The 22,285-nt window shown below is 32.1% G+C and overlaps 1 protein-coding gene across 2 annotated transcripts; it reads right to left on the reverse strand.

Moving 5' to 3' along the window:
• Window positions 1-8,687: 8,687 nt before the first annotated feature.
• LOC148597616 (uncharacterized) lies at window positions 8,688-22,267 on the reverse strand. Of its 2 annotated transcripts, none has more exons than XM_088563461.1 (2): window positions 22,157-22,267; window positions 8,688-16,612 (listed from the first exon to the last, which is right to left on the reverse strand). In XM_088563461.1, exon 2 carries the CDS (start codon window positions 16,606-16,608, stop codon window positions 14,935-14,937), a length of 1,674 nt encoding a protein of 557 aa, XP_088419587.1. In that variant the 5' UTR covers window positions 16,609-16,612; window positions 22,157-22,267; the 3' UTR covers window positions 8,688-14,934. The 2 variants fall into 2 exon arrangements, with proteins under 2 accessions (XP_088419587.1, XP_088419589.1); XM_088563463.1 differs by lacking the exon at window positions 22,157-22,267 and adding an exon at window positions 17,871-18,060.
• Window positions 22,268-22,285: the final 18 nt, after the last annotated feature.

Here is a 22,285-nt window from a genome sequence, read left to right on the forward strand (position 1 = left end):
AATCAACAAAAAAAAATATATATATACACAATATATACTCACCAACCCTTATGATATATACACAATTAATCTGCTCACTATCTGCTTCCTACAAAGTCGGATGGGGTGAGATATGCAACACTTTTACGTTCACAACCTCAGTCAAGTTAGGATATCAGATAAATCTGAAAACGTATGTCAAGTTCTATGTCAAATGTCAAAATAAGTCAAACTCAATGCTACCCTATCAAAGACAAGCCTAAAGAATCAAAGACCTACAATAATCAAAGACCAGGACAAGGTAGGTACAAGGCAATGGATAGGCAAGTGCTCTGGGCTAAGGTATACTAGGTAAGTGTGTTATCAATTAATTGTTATAGGCATGATGGTTAAAGCACCATGCAATCATGCAAGCGCTCCTCGCTAACACTCGACAATATTAACTGCAATGAAATTTATATACCTATTTAAACTGTCTAGTTTTAAAACAAATTTAGAGTACAAATCTTACACTGGGTTACCACATATATCTTAACAATGCACTATATATCATCATACCATAACACTATACGAACATTTCATACCCTGTTTAACGCATATACAACACATACATGTACCACATATACAACACATACATGTACCACATATACAACACATACATGTACCACATATACAGCACTATATCAAAATCACTTTAAAAAAAAATTCATACACAAAACAAAAATGTTTTTTTTTAAGTGTAAACAAACAAAAAAATCCTACTGTGTATGCATGACTGTGTGTAATCAAGCTGGACTGGCTAGGTCTTATCAAAAGCAAAGTGTATGTGTGTATGCTTCACTTAATAAAACATGAGTTTATGTGACAATGTACCCCGAAGTACAACTAAAGTGTATTAATAACACAATCAATCAATCATAATCTTATGTCACAATGTAGTACTGACAATGTTTACATCTGTTGTATATGTGCTTACTGTTTTCTACATGTACTTCCGGTTGACCTTGACCTTGTAAAATGTTGGGGGGTCAAGTATCAATAGAGTGAAATACCAACTAAGTTTGGTTACCAAATGTCTGTATATTCACTCACTGTAAAGCACTATCTCCTACGCAAAGTGTCTGTTTATCTATATAAGCAGTATGCAAAAATTGACAAAATTAAATAGTAACTCTCAGGTGTGTGTAAAACTACCGAATAGAATGTAAAATTTTCGTGTAAATTTTCAAAGTACAAAGTCTGCAAAATTTTCAATTAAATCTATATCTCAGCAGAAAAATACAATTATCCTGATATTAACCATGAATAAACAAGTATAATAACATATAATAATGCATAAAATAACTTACAATAGCTATGAAAATCAACGCAGTTCGTGTTCACATCCTCCAAATAACAATAACACATGTGTTTACATCTTCATGTTGAACCGGAAATCGTCTAAAAGAGTTCAAATGTGCACTTTTACTTTCGATTTGACGTCACACGGAATTTCCGGAAATGAACGAGAATGTCCGAATCACTGTCTGAATCACTTAAGATCGATCTCTCACGTTTTCGTCGTAGAATGTAGAGTCCCTACGTGGGCGCCAAAATGTAGCAGCTCTTAGAATGGGCTAATATAGAGTCATCAAGACATCAAAGGTTAAGATTCGTTTTATTCTACTGTATACGACAACACGGGATCAAATACAGGAAATAGGCCCTATAAAACAAATACAGTAATAAATACAAAGTAGCAAGTTCAGTACGGTCTCATCAGTATATTATACGATGACCTCAAAACTCTTGAAATATGTTAATGACTCGCAAATTTGCGTGTTACCAAATCAGGCATGAACATTATAACGATTGCCAAGCAATACGAATCTCAATCAAAATATTGACAAAGTGCTGATTGCAAAGTTATGCGATAGGCCAAAACCATAGCAAATTAACAAAATATAACTAAAACAAACATAATACACTGCCTACCTCACATCAAGATGCAAAGGCTATCCTGAATCTTAAAAATCTACATCAATATCATCCCATGGTTCATCATGAAAAGTACCTGTATAACAAATGACAGTTGTAAATAAATTGTATTCATTCATCTACCCGTGAATACTTGATTTGTACTCCTAAGGAAACAACTACATTGACCACAATTAAATAAAGTGTTTTTTCGTAGCGCTAACTTTAAAAGATAGAATATTAACATCACTCATTCAGGAGCACTCGAATCGAATCCTCATTCATACGGCAATTTATTCAAATATCCTATTTATATTCGCTAATACTCTAGTTAGGAAAAATATGAATAAAAATGAAATAATGCTCATTTAATGTCAACATATTCTTTATCTAGAAATTTATGCATTTTAAACATTCATACAGCGCACATCTCGCATTCGCCATTCTAACATTGAACCGTCTAATGCAAATAACTCATGCCGGCTAAAATACTATTTTCTGGACTATTAACGAAATATTAATAACAGAGAAAGAAACTGACCTTTCAAGAAATAGACTCCTATGTCTCAGATAAACAAGAACACAATAAATATCACAAATGGTAGATAGTCTCGTCTGGATAGTTTTTTGTCCAATCCTATACCAATGAAAGTTTTACAGTAAGTGCGTCTCCGAATAAAGAACAAAAGAATCTTACCGCCAATACAAAATGACCAATAGAAATAAAGAAAGTATGCGGTCTAATCAACCATGAAGATTTAACTAGAAACCTTAGAAGTTAAATATAGAAGAAATGAAACTTAACAAACCAGTAGAATTCGTCGTCTGTCCACAAGTCCAGTTAGCGTAAATCGTCAAATAAAACAATTAACCAAATAGGTTTAATAATTCAAATATTCATCAAATACTATCTTTATTCATATAAAGAATGCAATAAATGCGAAACATAAATGTACAATACAATACTGTCAAAATATAATAAAACATAATATATACAGTAAAAAAAAACAGGCTACCACAAAAATCACACCCTATATGTATTTTTTATTAATTCAAGACATCTATTAAATTATTTCCATTATTCTTCTTTCAGTTGAACCAAAAAAGAATAATAAATTCTAAAGGTAAGGTTGTCTAAATAATTTTAAAAAAATACCGTATTAAAATAGGAACTATATTCGTATACAAGGAATAGCTAAGGGCAGATAATTGTGATCTCGTACCTTAAGCTGATGTTTGGTTTGTGAAACTGAAACTACCATCTTGAGAAACAGATCATGTTTACGTTTTGTTCTGCTGATTTTTACCGAAATTACTTGCCTTGGACTGAGCAAATTTTCAAAAATAAAATTTTTGGGACTTTTTTTTCTAAACGCTTACAGATATCGAGCTGGTATTTGGTATGTAACTCTACCATGATTAGTATCTATAGGTTTTGTTCTGCTCCGCTGACTTTTACCAAAATTACAGGCCTTCGAATTAACAATTTCTTTTAAATCAACAGTTTTCAGGACTTTTTGTCTCAACATATTGAGCTGATGTTTGGTATGTGAGTTCACAGTGTATCATGATAAGTTACAGATCAAGTTCATGTTATGTTGAGATTTTCTATAAGGCCCCTGAATTTTTTTAAAATACTTTTAATTTGAGTCATATTTGTGGATGTGTGGGGTATATTAGCGTACTCACTAAGGTTCTTTGTATTAAAAAGTGTCTGTTATAGACAGGTATTCAGGTTCAGTTAAGACAGGTTTAAGTGTTCTGTTTTAGATATAAAAATAAAAATTTCACTGTAACTTATTAGTGTTCTTTGTTAAATACTAAGGTCATTAGTTCACTGATAACAGATTAGTGTTTAGTATTAGATATTAAGGTCATTCGTTCACTTGTTACTGATTTTATGCATGGAAGTACAGTGTTCTTATTCTTGTTCTTCTTTTTCAGGACATTTGTATCTCTAGTGGCATTGAAGAATTTGTCAGATGGAATCAAAGTCTGCTTTCATCGGAATTGTTCCATGTTCATCTTGACTGTGTATATATCATCTTCCAGTACTATGTGCATAGGGCTGTTTGAGATTATGGCATTTCATCATCATTCGTAGATTCAGCAACTGGGGACCTACCATAGAATTTCTACTCTTCAATCTTCCAGAATGGATTTCAACTCTCCCTTTCTAAAGACAAATGTAAGATCAGCTTGACCTCTTGAGTATTCTAAAATATATTTAGGCCTTTCTTTTTTAAGAACGACCTAACCGCCTTTTTTAAGACCAGCCTAACCTTTTTTTTTCAGACTATCCTAATTCTCTTTTTTTTAAGACCAGCCAAAACCTCTTTTTTAAAGGCCAGCCTAACCCTCCTTTTTTAAAACCAGCCTGACCTTTTTTTTTTGAGGGGGAGGGAGGGGGGTGGGTTGAAGTATAACCAGTTAGGATCATCTTGTTACATGTCTGATGTATTTTTTCAGTGTAATAAACTCAGAAGTGATTAAGGCTTTCCAAATCTGTAGGGTTTAGGCCATTTGATATGACAATTTACATTACAATTCACATATTACACAAACAAACAGTGCAACTAACTAACAATCTGTGCCATTAACTCAATTAGCTACTAAATGAACAGTCAATTTCAGTAATTTTTTCTTGAGAACACAACTGAAACTCTCACATGTTTCAAAAACCTGAGTCAGTTTTTACTAGTTTCAGGTTTTGGGCAAGCTGTTTAAGGCACAAAATGAACTGACGAAGGAATGTCGCAATATTTATTTATCAATGAGCATTATTTTATTAAAACTACATAGTGAGAAATCTATCTAAACCTATATATTTCAAATTTAAAACTGGCTCGGTTCAGACTTGTATAGGTGGTTGGTTTTCTAAGGTTCCAAAATGTACATTTACACTGATATAAAGATCTTTAAAAAAAAGTGTTCGGTATAGACAGGTTTCACCGTGTATGAAACCATCTTAATTTTGTGTCAAACTTTTTTTTAATGTGAAGTGAAAACTTTCTTGAATCACCTCCCTTAGACCATTTTTAGCTTCTCTCAAATTCACTCTTAATATTTATAGTCATAATATTTGAAAACTTTTTTCACAACCCAAAGAAAACTGAGGACCAACACTATATCCATCTTAGGAACTGAATCGTTTTAATACTGAAGGTATAGGGGGTGGGGTCGGATAATTTGGAGAAAAGTAATTTTCAAAATTTAAGCCATTTTTAGCTCACCTGGCCAAAGGCCATGTGAGCTATTGCCATCACTTGGCATCTGTTGTCGTCGTTAACAATTATACACAACTCTTCTCCTCTGAAACTACTTGACCAATTGAAACCAAACTTGGTATGAATGTTCCTTGGGGTATCCTGCATAGAACTAATGTGGGGATTTTTGATTCGTCCAAAAACATTGCCGCTGTTACTAAAACAAGAACATAGGGGTCAGTTTTTCACATATATCTCCTAAACCGTTAGGTTTAGCTAAATTCTGACATGGGGTAAAAGTGTTCAGCATGATGAGATCTATCTCAGGTCAAATTTTGGTTTTAATCCCTTAGGTCTCACTAACCACTTCCGAGTCAAATGGCCACCCCCCTATGTAGAACCAAAAACACACTGAACCTAGACATATGCATTGTAAGTGCATTATTTGTGTGTATTATTATTAAAAGTAGTCAAAATAAAGCTGAAAATGTGTACTTTAAAATCATATATGCAATTAACTACAAAAGTGTATGAATATTGTTTACATGTTTGAGTAATTTGCCTCCATGCTGTCAGTTAGCAGAACAGGTAAAAATATGGATTTTCAGTATTATTTATTCAAGTAAATTTTGTGAAGAATTTCTACAATCATCGTACCATTAGCATAATGATTTTGGAAGCCTTATTTTCCAAGCTTTGCAACGGTATGCAACTTTAAGATGTCATTTGTCCTGGGAATTCACTGTGAGACTTTGAAAATTACTTTTTTAACATGTAAAGTAATGGAAACGTTAGAAGTGGTTAGTGATACCTTAAGCCATGTTGGAGTTGTTGCCCTTTTTCAACGATTATTGCCATTTTCAATGTTATTTCTTTCAAAAATCTTCTCCTCTGACACTACTTGACTAATTGAAACCAAACTTGGTATGAATGTTTCTCGGGGTATCCTGCATAGAACTGATGTGGGGATTTTTGATTCGTCGAAAAACATTGCCGCTGTTACTAAAAATAGAACATAGGGGTCAGACAATAGTTTTTTTCACATAGATCTCCAAAACCGTTAGGTTTAGCAAAATTCTTATGATAGCTGAAATGATCCATATTATTTGGACTACAAGAGTCTTCAGGGATAAAAGTTGTCAGATGAGTTATTGCCCTTGAAAGGGGAAAAATGACTCCTTTTTTAACAGTTTTCAGTCAATATCTTGAGAACTATGATAGATTTAAAGAAACTTTCAATTGTTGAGAAGATCTTATAATAAGTCCTACCAAAGAATTCTCGAGTCAAAATTGTTGGACAACTTCTCGTTAAAATTTATTGCCTTTGAAAGGCAACATTTAACCAGGTGAGCGATTCAGGCTTCCGGGAGCCTCTTGTTTCTCTTCTTTTTTCTCGGGCATTGACAGAAACAAGAAAGAAGAATTGAGTAGAAAAAAAAAATCAAAAATTGATTTTCGCCTCAATGAGGTATTAAAATTTGCCAAACAAATACAAAAATGCTTCAGTTTATCTCTTGGTGTCAAAAAGATTCGAAAATGGGAGGTATAAGGGTACCTGAAAATCATAGTTTAGTTGATTAGGGTGGGGGTGTGCACGGGTGCTATCTCAGCTCACGCGCTATAGTTCCATGTGGGGTATAAGGGTTAGAACCACCCTTTTGATAATTTTGTCTTCTTAGTCTAATAGATTTCCCTTTAATCTGTTTCTTGTACCAATTGTTAGGCACATAACATTTTTTGTACTGAGGGGGAGGCTTGGTTTGTTATGGAAAAAATAAGATTACTCCAAATTTGAGCCATAAGTATTTTACTCAGTCATTGATTGAAAAAAAAATACTAATATTGTTTAATATTTCCACCATCCCTTAACAATATAGATATTCAAATACAATTTTTACCTACGGCTGCTGCTGAAAAAAGAAATACTTTTCGTGTGTGGGCAAAAATTAACTCAACATTAAATCCGAGCCCCTTCAAAAAGAAAATGGTCTGTGTCTTACTTTAATATTAAGCAAAAGAAATTCTTCGCAGGGCAATGTTTGATTAGAATGCAGATGTCTACAGTTGGGCCAAAATTTTACGCGCATTCCAAGCTTGATACAGATCTCAATTTTAATAGCAATTAGCCAGGAAAAGAACTTGATCCCAAAAGTCCCTGTTTTGCCCTTTATTGCTCAATAAGCACAACCCCCACAATCAATCAAAGCCTTTCTTTTAAGGATAGGTATGTCACCTTGAGGCTCATTTATAAGATCTATTCATCTTTACTCAAGCTATTATCTCCAAAACAGGAAAATGTTTGTTTCTGATCCCTCATTCGTAATTAGTTCAAGTTGAAAACCGTAAAATCAATCCCAGACTTTCTTTGGTGGTTCAATTTCATGAAAATTGATACACTCAATGTATACTAACACAAAAAATCTACAGACGACAACTGACGACACCATGATACCATTATTCCACTGCAGTCAACAATGATGAAACTGACTATAGCATGATATCATTTTTCCACCGCAGTCAACAATGACGATAGCATGATGTCATTATTCCACCGCAGACAACAATGACGAAACTGACGAGAGCATGATACCATTACTCCATCACAGACGACAATGACGACACTGATGAAAGCGTAGTACCATTATTCCACCAGACAATGACGAAACTGACCATTGTTTAAACCATTATTCCACCACAGACGACAGCATGGTACCATTATTCCACCACAGACAACAATGAAGAAACCGACTAAAGCATGATACCATTATTTCACTGCAGACGATAATGACGAAACTGACGACAGCAGGATACCATTATTCAAATACTGATAACAATGATGAACTGACGACAAGCGTGATACTATTATTCCACCGCAGACGACAATGACGACACTGATGAGAGCGTAGTACCATTATTCCACTCCAGACAACAACGACGAAACTGACTATAGCATCATATCATTATTCCACTGCAGTCAACAATGACGATAGCATGATGTCATAATTCCATCGCAGACAACAATGACAAAACTGACTATAGCATGATACCATTATACAACCGCAGGCGACAATGACGAAACTGACGACAGCATGATACCATTATTTGATGGCAGACAACAATAACGAACTAACGACAGCGTGATACCATTATTCCACCGCAGTAAATTATCTGTTTCAAACTTTTCTTGTGTAAAATGTTGTACTAGTGAAATTGAAAGGAACCCTCTTTAATAAGGCCTCCAACATGGATCTCCTTAGTAGATACAATCAGGAAGACATGACCTCTTTAGTAGATAAAATCAGGAAAGCATGAAACATATCATCATATGGTTGCGATAAATTGGGCACATCTTGACAAAACATCAACAAGACCACACTTTAACAGCCCTTCCATTGACACTAAAGCTAAAGCCAAGAAGAGATAACATGGCGTCATACCATTGTGTTGGAAATGCGCAAAATTAACCCCTCATGGGAACATCTTCAGAAAATGGCCAGAGACAGGCCAGGACATTAAAACTAGCCCTTAAGGGCAAACACAAAGAGATTTTCGTAAAATATGTTTTATTTTTTTTTACACCAGCAGTCTGAATACTATTACATGACAATTTACACAAAAAAATATCAAATTTGCTTGGATTAGAAGTAAAATTCTGGATACTTGAAAAAACTCAGGAACAAAAACTCTTCTCTTCTAATATGGAGGACTGCAATGGCTTGATAATGTTTCCCAGTAATTTTGAATTGAAAGCATATTTAATTTACACATGATCAAAATTGACATACATGTATTATTAAGTTATTGCAATAGTAATTTTAGAACTTTAACTTCTATAGCATTAAAAAAAAATACAAAAAAATTAAGTGGTAAATGTTCTTAAAATATTGTAATAAATTGTACAAAAAAAGAACAAAGAAAAAAAAAATGAAACAAAACAAAAAAACAAACAAAGCAAAAAATAATAAATAAAAAAAATAAAAGTCCCCACTATGAAAAACATCTTGATGATTCAAACTCGTTTGTTCACAGAAATAAAATTTTACTACTGATGAATGATGGACAGCATTGACATGGAAGAAAAATGGATTATCTCCCTTAGAACTACCTGTACAATGTAATACAATATACTTAAGAATTAACATTATTGAACTGCATCTCTGTTGATACTAAATAATTAAGTGTAGGTTTTAAATCAGGAAAAATGCATGTCCATAACCCACAAATATGACAGAATAATTTTACTCAAGGATACTTTCTTTATTTGAAAAGATTATACTTTGATCTCTACATCTGTTCAGAATAATTTTTTAAGAGAATGTAAGAAAAAATAAATTTTTGACAGAATTAGCTGCCCTTGAAATGTTCATTTTATGTGCATTTCATTAAGATTATAACTCACCTTACCAAAATTATATGCTTTTAAAGTGTACTGTGGTGTGGTGTTAAAATAAAAAAACAAGTAATATTGACATATAATTTTTTTTTGCCTCATGACAATGTTTTCCAATTTAGCCAATTACCAATAATGTTTTTAAATTTGGATATCTCTACAACTGAATGAATAATTACAAATGAACACTACATGTACATGTATTTTATAAGTGTTATTAACTTCACTCTTCAACATGCTGAAGTGCAAGTTCAAACAAATAATCAAGACACAATGTATAATACATGAAAAACCTTTGATAGCTTATTTCTGCATAAATGGAAGTTCTCACTAGAAAAAAAATAATTCCATCTTAAAAAAAGAATCCAAATAGTTTGCCTTTCATGCGATAATCTTTATTGGCAGAGCACTCTGTAAATCAGCAAAGTCTCTTGAACTATACGCAATCTTTAAATAGTTCATGTTTACTGTGTCCTGAAGATGAAAACATATTCCACAGACTCTATTGGAATGTGTCACATTTTTGATGGACATTAAATATTAGGTTTGTCATTAATATCCATATTGATCATGATAAAATATGTTGGATTCGCCCATTATCGGAAAATCCAAATTCACTAAGCGTTTAAAACTAACTTCCACCATGCCTTGGCCATCTACATGTAGATACACGAATATTGTTTCTAGTGTATCATAATATAAATTCCAAATCATTCTACCATTCAATGTACATGAACATGTAATTCCATATGGCTAGGCCTTATTAGTTCTAAAATAAAAACTGGGTTTATTCATCTCAGGAAAAAGCCTTGTTAACAAGTCACTTGAGATTTCCTATTAAATTGTCAGACTTAGGTGGAATTGAACTATAAATAATTGATGTAAACATATTTACAGTGGGTATCCAGGGGGTTCATGGGGTGATAGAAAATTTGTGTTACATGTATCATCATTCAAAATATCCAATGAGCAAATAATGACCTGAGTGCTCTTGGGGGACCCCCCTTTTTTAAAATTTTTCAATCCAACTCTGGAAGTACATTGTACATACACACGAAAACGAAACATATATATTTACAAAAAAAATAAGAATAGAAAATAAACAAATATTGTAAATAAATAAATGTGCATTCTACTCATGCCATGTACATTTATATACTGATAAAAATTACATTTAAACATAGATGATGTACTGTACACATGGTAAGTATTGAAGAAATCTCCATGTATTTACAATTAGTGAAAATAATTTCCAGTTTATTTACTTAAAGTCAAAAATATTTCAAATTTCAAGAAAAAAAATGAATATACATGTAACTTCAGATGGATTTATAAATGTACATTACATGAAGAAATGTATTTAAATTAAAAAAAAAATAAATTTGACTTGCATGTACATGTACAAGGGTATCACAAGTTGTCAAAGTTGAAGGTGAAATGTCTTGTAAAACAATTCAAATCCTGGACAAAAATAAAAATAAAGTATAGTACATGTTTTTACATAACTACTTCTTTTACAGTTTCATTTTAATTTTTTGAAAGTATTGTTTTTATAAATAGTCAGTAAAAGGATACATACATGTACATGTATTCATAATATTTATAACTACAATAAGTTATAACTATTTGTTTACAGTGCCTAAAATGTTCATTGTTTTAAAGAGTCTTTTCAAAGAATATACATGTACATGTATATATGATATTCATGACAAATAACAAATAAATATTTCTTAAATCATTTGAGTATGACTAAATCAAAGATAGAAACATGAAAATGATAACAGTGCCTGAAATAGCCACTCGCCCACTCGCCAGTGGCGATTAAAACCTTATCTGGGCGATTGAAAAGTGCTAAAAGTAGATGAAAAGCTGGCCCAAAAAAAACTGTCTGGGCGATTGATAAAAAATCGTCAAAAAATAATTACTGCGGTTATTTTTCCAGTTGTTGGTATTTAGTCCTTTCGCATGGCATACCCGAACGTCTGATAAAACAGCCACGCTGATTGGTTTAAGAATAGAATTTAAACCAATGGGAACTCAGTTGATATAATTAATCAGACTACTTCGGATTTTATCGTAGCGATCGGGGTTTATCTTAACCGCTAACTTAATGCGGCAATGTCGAAGTAGTAAAACATTGAGCATAGACAAATCGTGGTCTTTTTTAAAGAGAACATCGACAGCCGATGAAAAGAAACAGTCAAAATATGCAAAGTAAGAACCCTAAATATTATGATTACATTTTTCGGAGTTGTAGCGTGTACTGATGAGGGGGAGGACAGCACATCGAGGGAGATGGAAGGAAGGGAGGGGGAGGGATAGAGGTGGACAGGAGAGAGAGAAAGAAAAGGGGATAGAGAAAAGAGAAAAAGGGAGAGAGAGGAGAAGAGAACACCCTGCACATTTTTCAATTAACCTGTATCTTTTGTGGACTAATTGAGGAATAAAAAATATTAATTGTAACTTGTTTCTTTCTTAGTTCAATCAAAGGTTTTTTTTAATGATTGTACTACAAGTTCGGATCATTCAGGTCTTATATCTCTGGTATCTATGCAATTGCCTTATTGGTCATCTCTGCTTTCACGTAAGTAGCCAACCATGTTCGAGTAATTGCATTTATTCTCTACTCATTGCTTGGCAAAAAAAATTGGGCAAGTCATAATCATTTTGGGCCAGTGACTTCAAATTTTTACTAGCCCAAAAAATTTTTTTCGGGCACTGGATAAATACAACTATAAACATGTACAACAACAATGAAGTGAACAGATTTTCACTGATGACACATCTAGATACATGTATTTGAAAAACTTGATGAAGACCAAGACTTATTAATAAAGAAATATGAAATAATATCCAAAAAAAATCAATCATTTTACTATATAAACTAATTTTGTATTATTTCTTTTAAAGATTTTTAATTAAGTTAATTGCAAAATGTATTACATTTATGTAAATAGAAAAGTAAAAAGTTATTAAAGATAATCAAGTCAATAAATTAAAACATGTTTCTGAAAAATATTTCTTAGAAAAAAAAAAGATAATTTCTGATATTGTTATAAAGATTTCTGATAAATTAAATCATTATAGATTAAACTAATATTATTTATCTTTATATCTGACTTTGTTTAATAAATTATTATTGTCTTAGTCCATCAAGAGAAAAAAAACACCAAATCATTCCAAATGCACCATTCAAAGTACATATACATGTTACAATCTTATTAGTCATAAAAATATGTACTGGCATTGTTCCTCACATGAATCATTCATTAGGTTTGAACTAATTATAAAATACAGATATAGGTGTTAACATAATTACAGTGGCAGATCTAGGGGTTCAAGGTGTAACCCCCCCCCACACACACACACACAAAATAATTATTAATTTTTGTAATCTATGGACCTTAATGAGCAGATAATAACCTGGCACCCCTCCCCTTTTTCATAATTTCTCCTTCCGCCCCTGTTAGTGCTAAATATATAAAATCAAATACACATACATGTACATATATATTTACAACTGACTTAAAAATCAACATGTATACATGCAGTGATTGACACTAACAGTCGCCCAGTCGCCTGTGGCGACTTAAATTTTTGCTGGGCGACGATAATAACCATTGTTTGTCGTCCGAGTGGCGACCGTAATTTTGGTACGTGGTCAGGTTTGTTTTCCGGTTTTTAGGCATACCGGAAATCGCAACTGGTTGATTTTTGTGTACAAATACAAATAATAAATACCAGTTAGTAAAGACCATGGTAAAGACAGGGAAATAAGTAGTTTATTCCATAATACTTTTAAAATCTCTTGAAAAGAAATGTATTTTCAAACAATTACACATTAAACTAATATTCTGAAAAATTTTCTGGGCGCCTAACTTTTTTTCTGGGCTCCTAGATTTTTTAACTTAGGAGCCCGAGTGGCAACCAAGATAAAAAAGTTAGTGTCAATCCCTGTACATGTACCTACATGTGAATCAATAAATTGGAGATAAATGTATTTCTTTTAATTATTGAAGTTGCAAGTACATGTAATCACTGTTGTGGGTAATTTAATGTCCTTAGTAGCATCTTTCAATAATATACATGTAATTGATATTTCAAGAAAAAAAACAATAAAAGTTCTGAAATAAATCAACCATTTAAAAAAAATATGTTCATTTTAGTTGAAGCAATGCAGACTTATAAGGATATCACATGTTGCCAAAAAAAATTCTATTAAATTAATTCAAACCATGACTAAAAAAATGCTACATGTACATTACTTGACTGTACTTTTTTAATTATTGTTTTAAAGAAAGTTGTTTTTAAAGGCCTACATCTAAATACTGGGTATGAATAAATCACTAATACAGTACATGTACATGTACTTAATTTTTACCACATTCATATTTTGATGTTGTAACTTGTAATGGTGTTAGATATTTACACAAAGTAATACTAGTATTAAAATTTTTAATTTTAATTATCTTCAGTTTTCAAACGAGAAAATTTCATTTATTTAGAAACATGAAAATGCAAATATATACAACAAAAGGCAAAAATTATTTTCAATGATGACACATCTACATGTAGATACATGTACATGTATTTGACAATCTTGATGAAGACCAACACTGATTGATAAAAAAATATAAATTAAATTTATTTTACACTGTACTCAATATGAAATTTCTGTACTATTTGAAAGATTTTTTAATAAATTAATAATTATCATATTTTTGTAATCTTATGCCAAGATAAAAGTAGAAAGTTCTGTCAAATATTGTTAAGATTTTTGAAAATAAAGTCCAAAAATTAAATCATGTTTCTTTTCTTTTAATCAAGTTAATTATCATATGAACAAATGTATGTTTATTTATGTCTGACAATTAAAAAAAAGGTGGAAATGTCTGATATTATTAAAATTACTTTAGAAAAACAAACCTTATATACTCGAATTCACCTCAGCCTGTTTTTATTTTTTTTAATTATCTTATATCATTTTTCTGCTATTTACATTTAATGAAAGAAAAACCCGAAGTTCCGAAAGAAAATGTTACAACTGGTACCTAATAGATAACTTACCACATATAGTATTCAATTGGCAGGGAACCAGATATGTGGCGGGAAATCATGGTACTTCAACTCTTCAATTGTGAGATAATAGGGAACATTTCAAAATATCCATAGAAACAAGATGGCGGATAAACAATACGCTCAATGCAAAATTCTCATAAAAAATAAATATGGAAATATTTCGATCTCGGAGGTAAGAACGAAAAATAATTGTATGAAAGTTGTAGTACAGAACGACATGAATAAAATGGCATATACATATAAAAAATAAAACATGTTTTCTTACCTTGAAATTGAATTAATCTCAATAATTTGTTTATCTCAGTTTTGGTTCTCCATCAAAAGTCAATATACAGTAAATATCCTGACCACATTCTTCCAATCAACAACAGTGAGGAGATGGGTCACTTTATCATAATGTACACACTGAGGGCGACACAACCCATCACCTCGACTGACTACAACTTCATGTTTATCTCCATCCCTTGAAATTAGTAATAAATTATGTTTGTTATTATCACACACAAAAACATTCTGGTGTTCATCCATTGATATTCCAAGAGGACATGACATTGTATTGTGATCCTTGAATGTAAAGATAACTCTGAGATCAGAATCTAAGACAGTAACTGTGTTGTTGTATGGACAGGTATAACATATTCTGTTGCCATCTGTGTCTATATATGAATAACCACCAACAGTCTGGTCATCATGGAGTTTGTCTATTTTTTCTGTATCTATATTAATTTTTCGGATTCCTACCTCAGGTACACAGAAGTATAAATGTCCATCACTATGTGTAATTCCACTGACATAACTCTTTATCTGAAGTGTTTTAATGATTTTACTCCTGTCTACATCTATGATGGAGATTGTTTTATGGCCAGGATTAGAAACAGCAACATGGTTCTCATTGATGACTGTTACATCCCATACTGCTCCGTATCCTCCATTAAATCTGACTGATGATTTGTGTTGACCATCACTGTGTAGTATGTTTACTACACCATTGTCATAATCAGTCAACACCAGGAGTCCATTAGGCAGCGTACAACAACCAGTACACAAACCTCGATCTACTGTAAACTGTTGTTTAAGTGTCAGTTGTCTGGGGAATCTTGTCTTCACCTCTGCCTGACCCATGTTTGGTTTGTTTATGTATATGGAGGTTGTTTGTTTTTCTCTTGATACTTTAATGTCAAACAGAGTTTTTATTCCAAAAATTGTGTCGTCTGCTGTGATGTTTTCATTCATTTCTATGTCTGTATTATCCATGGCTCCTTTTTCAGATAATTTGTGTAAGATTTCTTCTGATTCTTCAACTTCTCTCTCCATTTGTTTTGTTGCTATGAATGTTTCGAAATTTGATGCGTGGTTCTTAATGAGTTCCTCCTGTTCCAATAATTCACCAAGTTTTCTTTTATTTGATTCCAGGATTTTTGTGGTGGCTTTGATTTCATTTACATTTTCATTTACAACTGACTCTAACTCTGATAGTGTTTTGTTTTCTAGTTTCTTTATTTGATCAATAAGACTTTGTGTTCTCTTTTTAACCTCTGTTGATAGTTTTTCCTTTTTGTCCTGTAGGTTTTTGATATTTTCTTCCCTTTGACGGATCGCCTTTACAAAGATTTCTTGAGTTGATTTTATATCTCTCCAAATATCTTCAAAAACTGCTGAAGATTTTACTTTATGGATGACATCATCTATATCTAGGGTATCATCACATTTTTTATGTGACTTCAGCAAACACTTTTTGCAAATGGGGCAATCGTGAGACCTACAGTAAAATTGATATTTTTGCTTGTGTTCTTCACAGTTGAGTTGAATTTTGTGGATAAAAGATGGTAATTTTAGGTAATCCTCATAAGATATGGTGCTGTGGTCCCTTGTTGTTTTTTGTACTCTGTGTTGCTCACTACATGTTGAACAAAGGGAATCCTCACATTGTGGACACCATACTTCAGGGGTGCTGGTCTTTTCTAGTAACAGGCAGATGCTGCAGCTTTCAGATGCCATTTTTCTGTAAAATAAATAAACAGAGAACTATAGGATTTATTGTTTTTTTCACTTCTTAAAATTGTATAGCTTAGTATAATCCCTTTTGAGATTTGGCACTTGGGATATTTTTTGTTTTGACGGTGGTGATAAAAAAAAAATATATCTCCAGCGTCGAATCCGTAAAGGGATTAATCTTATTGCCATTTTTTTTTATCGACTTTTGAATGAGTTTAGACCTTACATACAGTGTGTTACCCATCACGGAGCGTAGTGTAGGGGGTTACATTATCCTCTAGATCTGACTTTGGTTACATACATGTATATCAAGCCCCTGTTCTTCGTTTTAAAAAGTAATCCAGTTATGATTACACGGGACTCAGGTTAAAATCAGTTACATACAGCTGAGCCGCGAAACGTAGCTTGAACTATTATTTTGTGATTTGGCACTGGGTTATTTGTTTTGTTTCGATGGTGGTGAATTAAGCTTGTTACCAAATTCTTTTTATCGACTTTAGAATGAGTTTATATAAACCTTTCCTATTTTCTCTACCCTGGACTTGTCTTTTTCTGAGCAATTCAGCGGGTGTTTCTAGAAAGCAGAGGACGCTTAACCTACTTTGTATGTATTATTTTATTTACATGTACTTCATGTTTTTTTTTTGGTACGTGTTTTCCATGTATTGTCTTTATCACTGTATTACTTTCTTTTGATTTCCGCTAGGACCTTGCTTCCCTTAATTACTATTCATACAGTGGGTTAACTCTCATGGAGCGAAGTGGTCAAAACACTAAGCTTCTTGACCTGACTTTGCAGATACGGACATCAGTTGTTTGAATTGTAGCGACAAATAGCAATATTTGACTCTTTTCATGCTATTTGTCACTAATATTCAAATGACTGTGCGTACATGTATATTAAGCCCTTGTTTTCCGTTAAAAAAAATCCAAAGTTGTGATTACACAGGTTAAAGCTACTCCAGCAATGCCAGAGGCTATCTGGCAAGCCATTTTCTGACTTGGCGCCATCCGAAGAGTTGGGGTATGAGGAAACGGAATTCAAACTTCTTACGTTGTAGGAGTAAGGTTAAACCTCTCAGAAATCTCAAATTTAAGTACTGGCATGTCTTATCCCTTTCGAGATCGGTGGTGGTCAAAACAAAAATATATCTCCTGCACCGAATCCCAAAAGGTTACTGTCATGTCTTAATTTGGCACAACCGTATATATCAAGTTTGAAAATCAACACAGTTATTGAGGGACAATATGTTTGTATGACTTACAGACATGCAACAAAGTCTGGGGTTTAAATTAGCGGTGGTTCTGGGCCTTTCAGACAGACGCGGAGTTTCTATTTCAATGATGACGTCAGCAAGCGAGTCTCACTAATTGACGACAAGAAGTGACAAAAAGCGACAAGAAACAACAAGGGGAATAGCGCAAAGGAAATTTTGTTTTCATTTAAACAAAGACATACAATTGTTTATTTATGTGTTTGATTTAAAGCAAAAAAAAAAAACAAAACAAAAACAAAACAAACAAACAAACAAACAAAACAAAACAAAACAAAACAAAACAAAAAAAAAAAAAAAAAGGAAAATATTGTTTTTAAAAACCAGGAAAAGAATATTTTTCAGGTAAACATGTGAAGATAAAAGGTTGTTTGAAATATTTCCAAAATGATAGTAGCCTCATGAAGATTTTTTTCATTAAAGAAAAATAATAATAAAAAAAAGAAAGAGTTAAATCAATAAAATTACCGGAAAACTGACTTCAAAATATGTTATAAAGATTCATCTCTCATTTTGTAGAATAAGGCATATTGCTGAACTTGGTATTATTTTTGCAGTTTTCATATCTCTCTAGATAATAACCCATTTTATCATATATTTTGAACTAATTTCTTCTATAACAATGCATTTTGCCATATTTTTTTCTTTCATTAAGGAAAATATATAAACAGCTGCGCTTTAAAGTGCATGATGCGCCCGTTGCCCTTTTAACTTGTCCTTATGTTTTGGTGAATTTATATGATCAACTAGAAATACTGTGAATACCCTCCCCCAGAAAAGTAAATAAAAAAAAATGCTAAAAAAATTGAACTATAAAGGCTACCTTAATATTAACTAAGTTTGTTGTCTTGAAAATGAGTAATAAATTATGTTTGTCATGATCACACAAAAATATCCTGCTGTTGATCCATTGATATTCCAAAAGGCCGTGACTACTGAATTCGAAATATGTCATCAAAATTCATTGAATATAAAAATATATCATGAAGATAACAGTGAGAGGAAATTATTTATGAAATTTAAATGCTAACATATAAACAAGAAAATATTAAAAAAAAAAAAAAAAAAAAAAAAAAAAACAAGGTTGTCAGAAATTTAATACAATGTCGAGTTACCGGTAATACTAATTACAACTATGCGCCTTGTATCAGTGGCTTGCGAAAAAATATATATGTATATATACTGTGATGCAGTAAAATTCTATATGATTCTGCAATAAATCAAAAATAAATAAAATTGCATTTTAGCTTAAGTAAATTGATAATGTCTTGATGTATTTGTAAATTTAGCCGAAAGAAAGAAATATTTGTAATATTGAATAATACATAATCTGTGACAGGAGAATAAATAGGTTTGAATTCGTTGGTACTTGCTTAATTGTCTTACTAATAATTTTTGTAAACAACTGACACTTTATAGAGATTGGTAAAATGTATTTAATTGCTTTAGGTAATAGTTTCCATTGTTTAAGTATGAATACATTAAAGCAATATTAGACATGAAAGATAAAGTAAGTTTGAGTAAACGTAATCTTACAAAACCAAACGTCTCATATACTCAGGCGTTATGAATATTCATATTTGGTCATTAAATAAAATTAAGAGATTGCTTTGGTGAATAAAGACAGGTCCGACAGCACGTGATACTGGGTTTTTTAAGGGAGCTCAACCCAGCCCTGGTATCACTGTGTACGTTTAGGACAATAAAGAGTAAAAAGTTGATATCTTCATACTAAGTTCTTCTATAACAATGCATGTTGCTATATTTTTCTTTAAAGAAAAAAAATCATCCTTTCTTTTAATCATACTACTTAATATTGTTTCCAAACAATTTCCTTTTTGTTATTTCACATAAAACATGTTTCCATACTTTTATCAATTTGAAAACACATCAAATCAAATCTAATATATATCGATGTATTTCTTTATGAATTGTAGTATCTAATTTGTTCAAACGGTTCATTGGTCAAATTGAAAAGATGTTTGTTTTTAATTTTAAATTTGTATCAGTTGACTTCCGTTTTTTTCCTAAATTTTCCTAAAAATAATTAACTCATTTTTTCAATAATTTATCTCATTTTTTCCTATGTCACTTTATTTTGCCTATAAATGAAAAAAAAAATGTCGCTTTAATTTCTCGAATTCTTGGCCTTTCTTGTCCCCACTTGACACCTCTTGTCACTAATTAAGTATAAATTTCTATAGGAAATATTTTGTTATAGTTTGCCAAACAATGCGACATTGAGTCACGGTAAGATAGCTACTTGTTGCAGTTTGTGTTAAAGCTTCCTGGTTCAATCATAATACGGAGTATCAGAAGTACCTGTAAAATCCGAAACGAACTCAATATAACATCAAACGAAACGAAGAACGAAATCGAAAGAAATGAAATATAACAGAACCAATCAAACCAGATCCATTATTTTAATATAGAAATTGAAACATGTCCCAATAATCATTATAATTAATAGGATTTTAGGCTATGCCAATGATGGACGGAGCACTTGTGCAATCGTCTACTTCCGTCAAAATATTTTAGCCATTCATAGTTCTGGTCTTGCATTCTACATACATTTGTGTAGGTCGCTGACGCTCCGTTCAAACAATTAATTGTGTTTTGGGTAGGAAGGAAAAACTATTTGAAAATAATATACGTTGTGAAGTGGCTCAGTTAAACGTACATAAGAATAATGAATAAGTTAACAATAGCCACATTTAAAGGGAAAAAGGGAACTACATACGACTACATTCAAGTTACCTATTCATTTTTAAATGCATAATAAACCATTTGATGTTTAACTAGAAATGAAAACCCAGCGAGATTGTAAATAGTCTTCAATCATAGAAAAGGAATAATAAAAGGTATGCCGAATACTAATTGGGAAAACTGTCTTATGCAGGCCTTGAGGCCTATATCTACCTCCTTAAATTTGAATTATTGAACAGACAGTTTCGACCTGGAGGTCGATAAACTGAATTTCGACCTGAAAATTTAAAAACTGGGAATGGTCAACTAGTAGTTTGTAGTTCAATTATGGGCTATATCGGAGTGTTCCATGTAAACCAATATCGAACCTGAACATTAGGCAAACTGGCACGCTACTATGATGCATGATAATGCATTTTAGTGTGTGTATTTTTAAATATCTTTCATAATCAGAATGGTGAATTTAAGAAAAATAGAACGATGAATTTAATATTAACCATTTATAACAATAAGCTTATGTTAAGGTTTGAATTCGATTCCCGTACTTCCCCTTTATTCCATATTTTTGCAATACGACGAATATTTGAGACGATAAAACGATCGATAAAGATTGATTCAGTACATGAGTACTTTGATTCTACACCATGAATCACGTCTACCATTGACAGTGTCTGAATTCTACGTGGATTGGTACTTGAATATATATGTATTAAATAATTGTTATACATGAATTTAACGAGTGTACACTGTATGTGACAGACCTCATTCTGTTTTCAAAAAACAAACAAACTAGTCTAAGTCTTAAAGTTTGACCCTTGACATATTTATCAACAATTATGATGTCACCGTATAGATTGTAAAGGGGGGATGTATTTGATATAGTTATTATGTAGATCGTATGCATATATGATCCGTACTTGAATTTGATAGATTATTAGTTGTTTATAATCTAGAAGGGGGATGTTTTGTTTATATGTTATCAATCACTCATCATATCATTCGTCATTCATTCATATTCATCATGACGTACATGTATTTGTAATCATCATGACGTACATTTAATCAATACGACATGAACTATATTTTGACTTTATACAGTATCGACATTCCCGCGCCACGGGCACTGCATGTCTTACTAACAAAATATTATAAAATCAATAACAATTGAAAATTTGCTCACTCCACAATAGTCGACGGAGGACGCAAGTCGCCGTTCAGACGAATAAAGTTAAATTACCAGGACGACTTTTTATGCAGCCATAATACAAATATTTTGCCGATGTCCCGGCCCTTGTATTTTGACCTGCGACAAATGAAAATACAAGGGCCGGGACATCGGCAAAATATTAAAAAATAACATATAAACAAAACATCCCCCTTCTAGATTATAAACAACTAATAATCTATCAAATTCAAGTACGGATCATATATGCATACGATCTACATAATAACTATATCAAATACATCCCCCCTTTACAATCTATACGGTGACATACATAATAAAATACGGACAATATAAGAAGACGGTACAATGAACTGAAGTAAATGCTGAATGGAAAAGTAAATCTTACTCTTTACTGGTCAGTATTCCCAATTAACACAAAGTTAACTTATTTGAACGTTAGCGAGGAAAACGCCCTGTTGGTTTAGTATGGAATGTTATCTTTTTACTTCCTGGTATAACCAGATTACACACGATT

This window comes from Perna viridis, chromosome 15, assembly GCF_037379345.1.
Source record: "Perna viridis isolate PV_CMFRI_1.1 ecotype Kerala chromosome 15, ASM3737934v1, whole genome shotgun sequence".
Lineage (NCBI taxonomy): Eukaryota > Metazoa > Mollusca > Bivalvia > Mytilida > Mytilidae > Perna > Perna viridis.

Bases quoted from the DNA above. Each gene is read 5' to 3' on its own strand.
- LOC148597616 (XM_088563461.1), bottom strand. From the start codon at position 16,608: ATGGCATCTGAAAGCTGCAGCATCTGCCTGTTACTAGAAAAGACCAGC.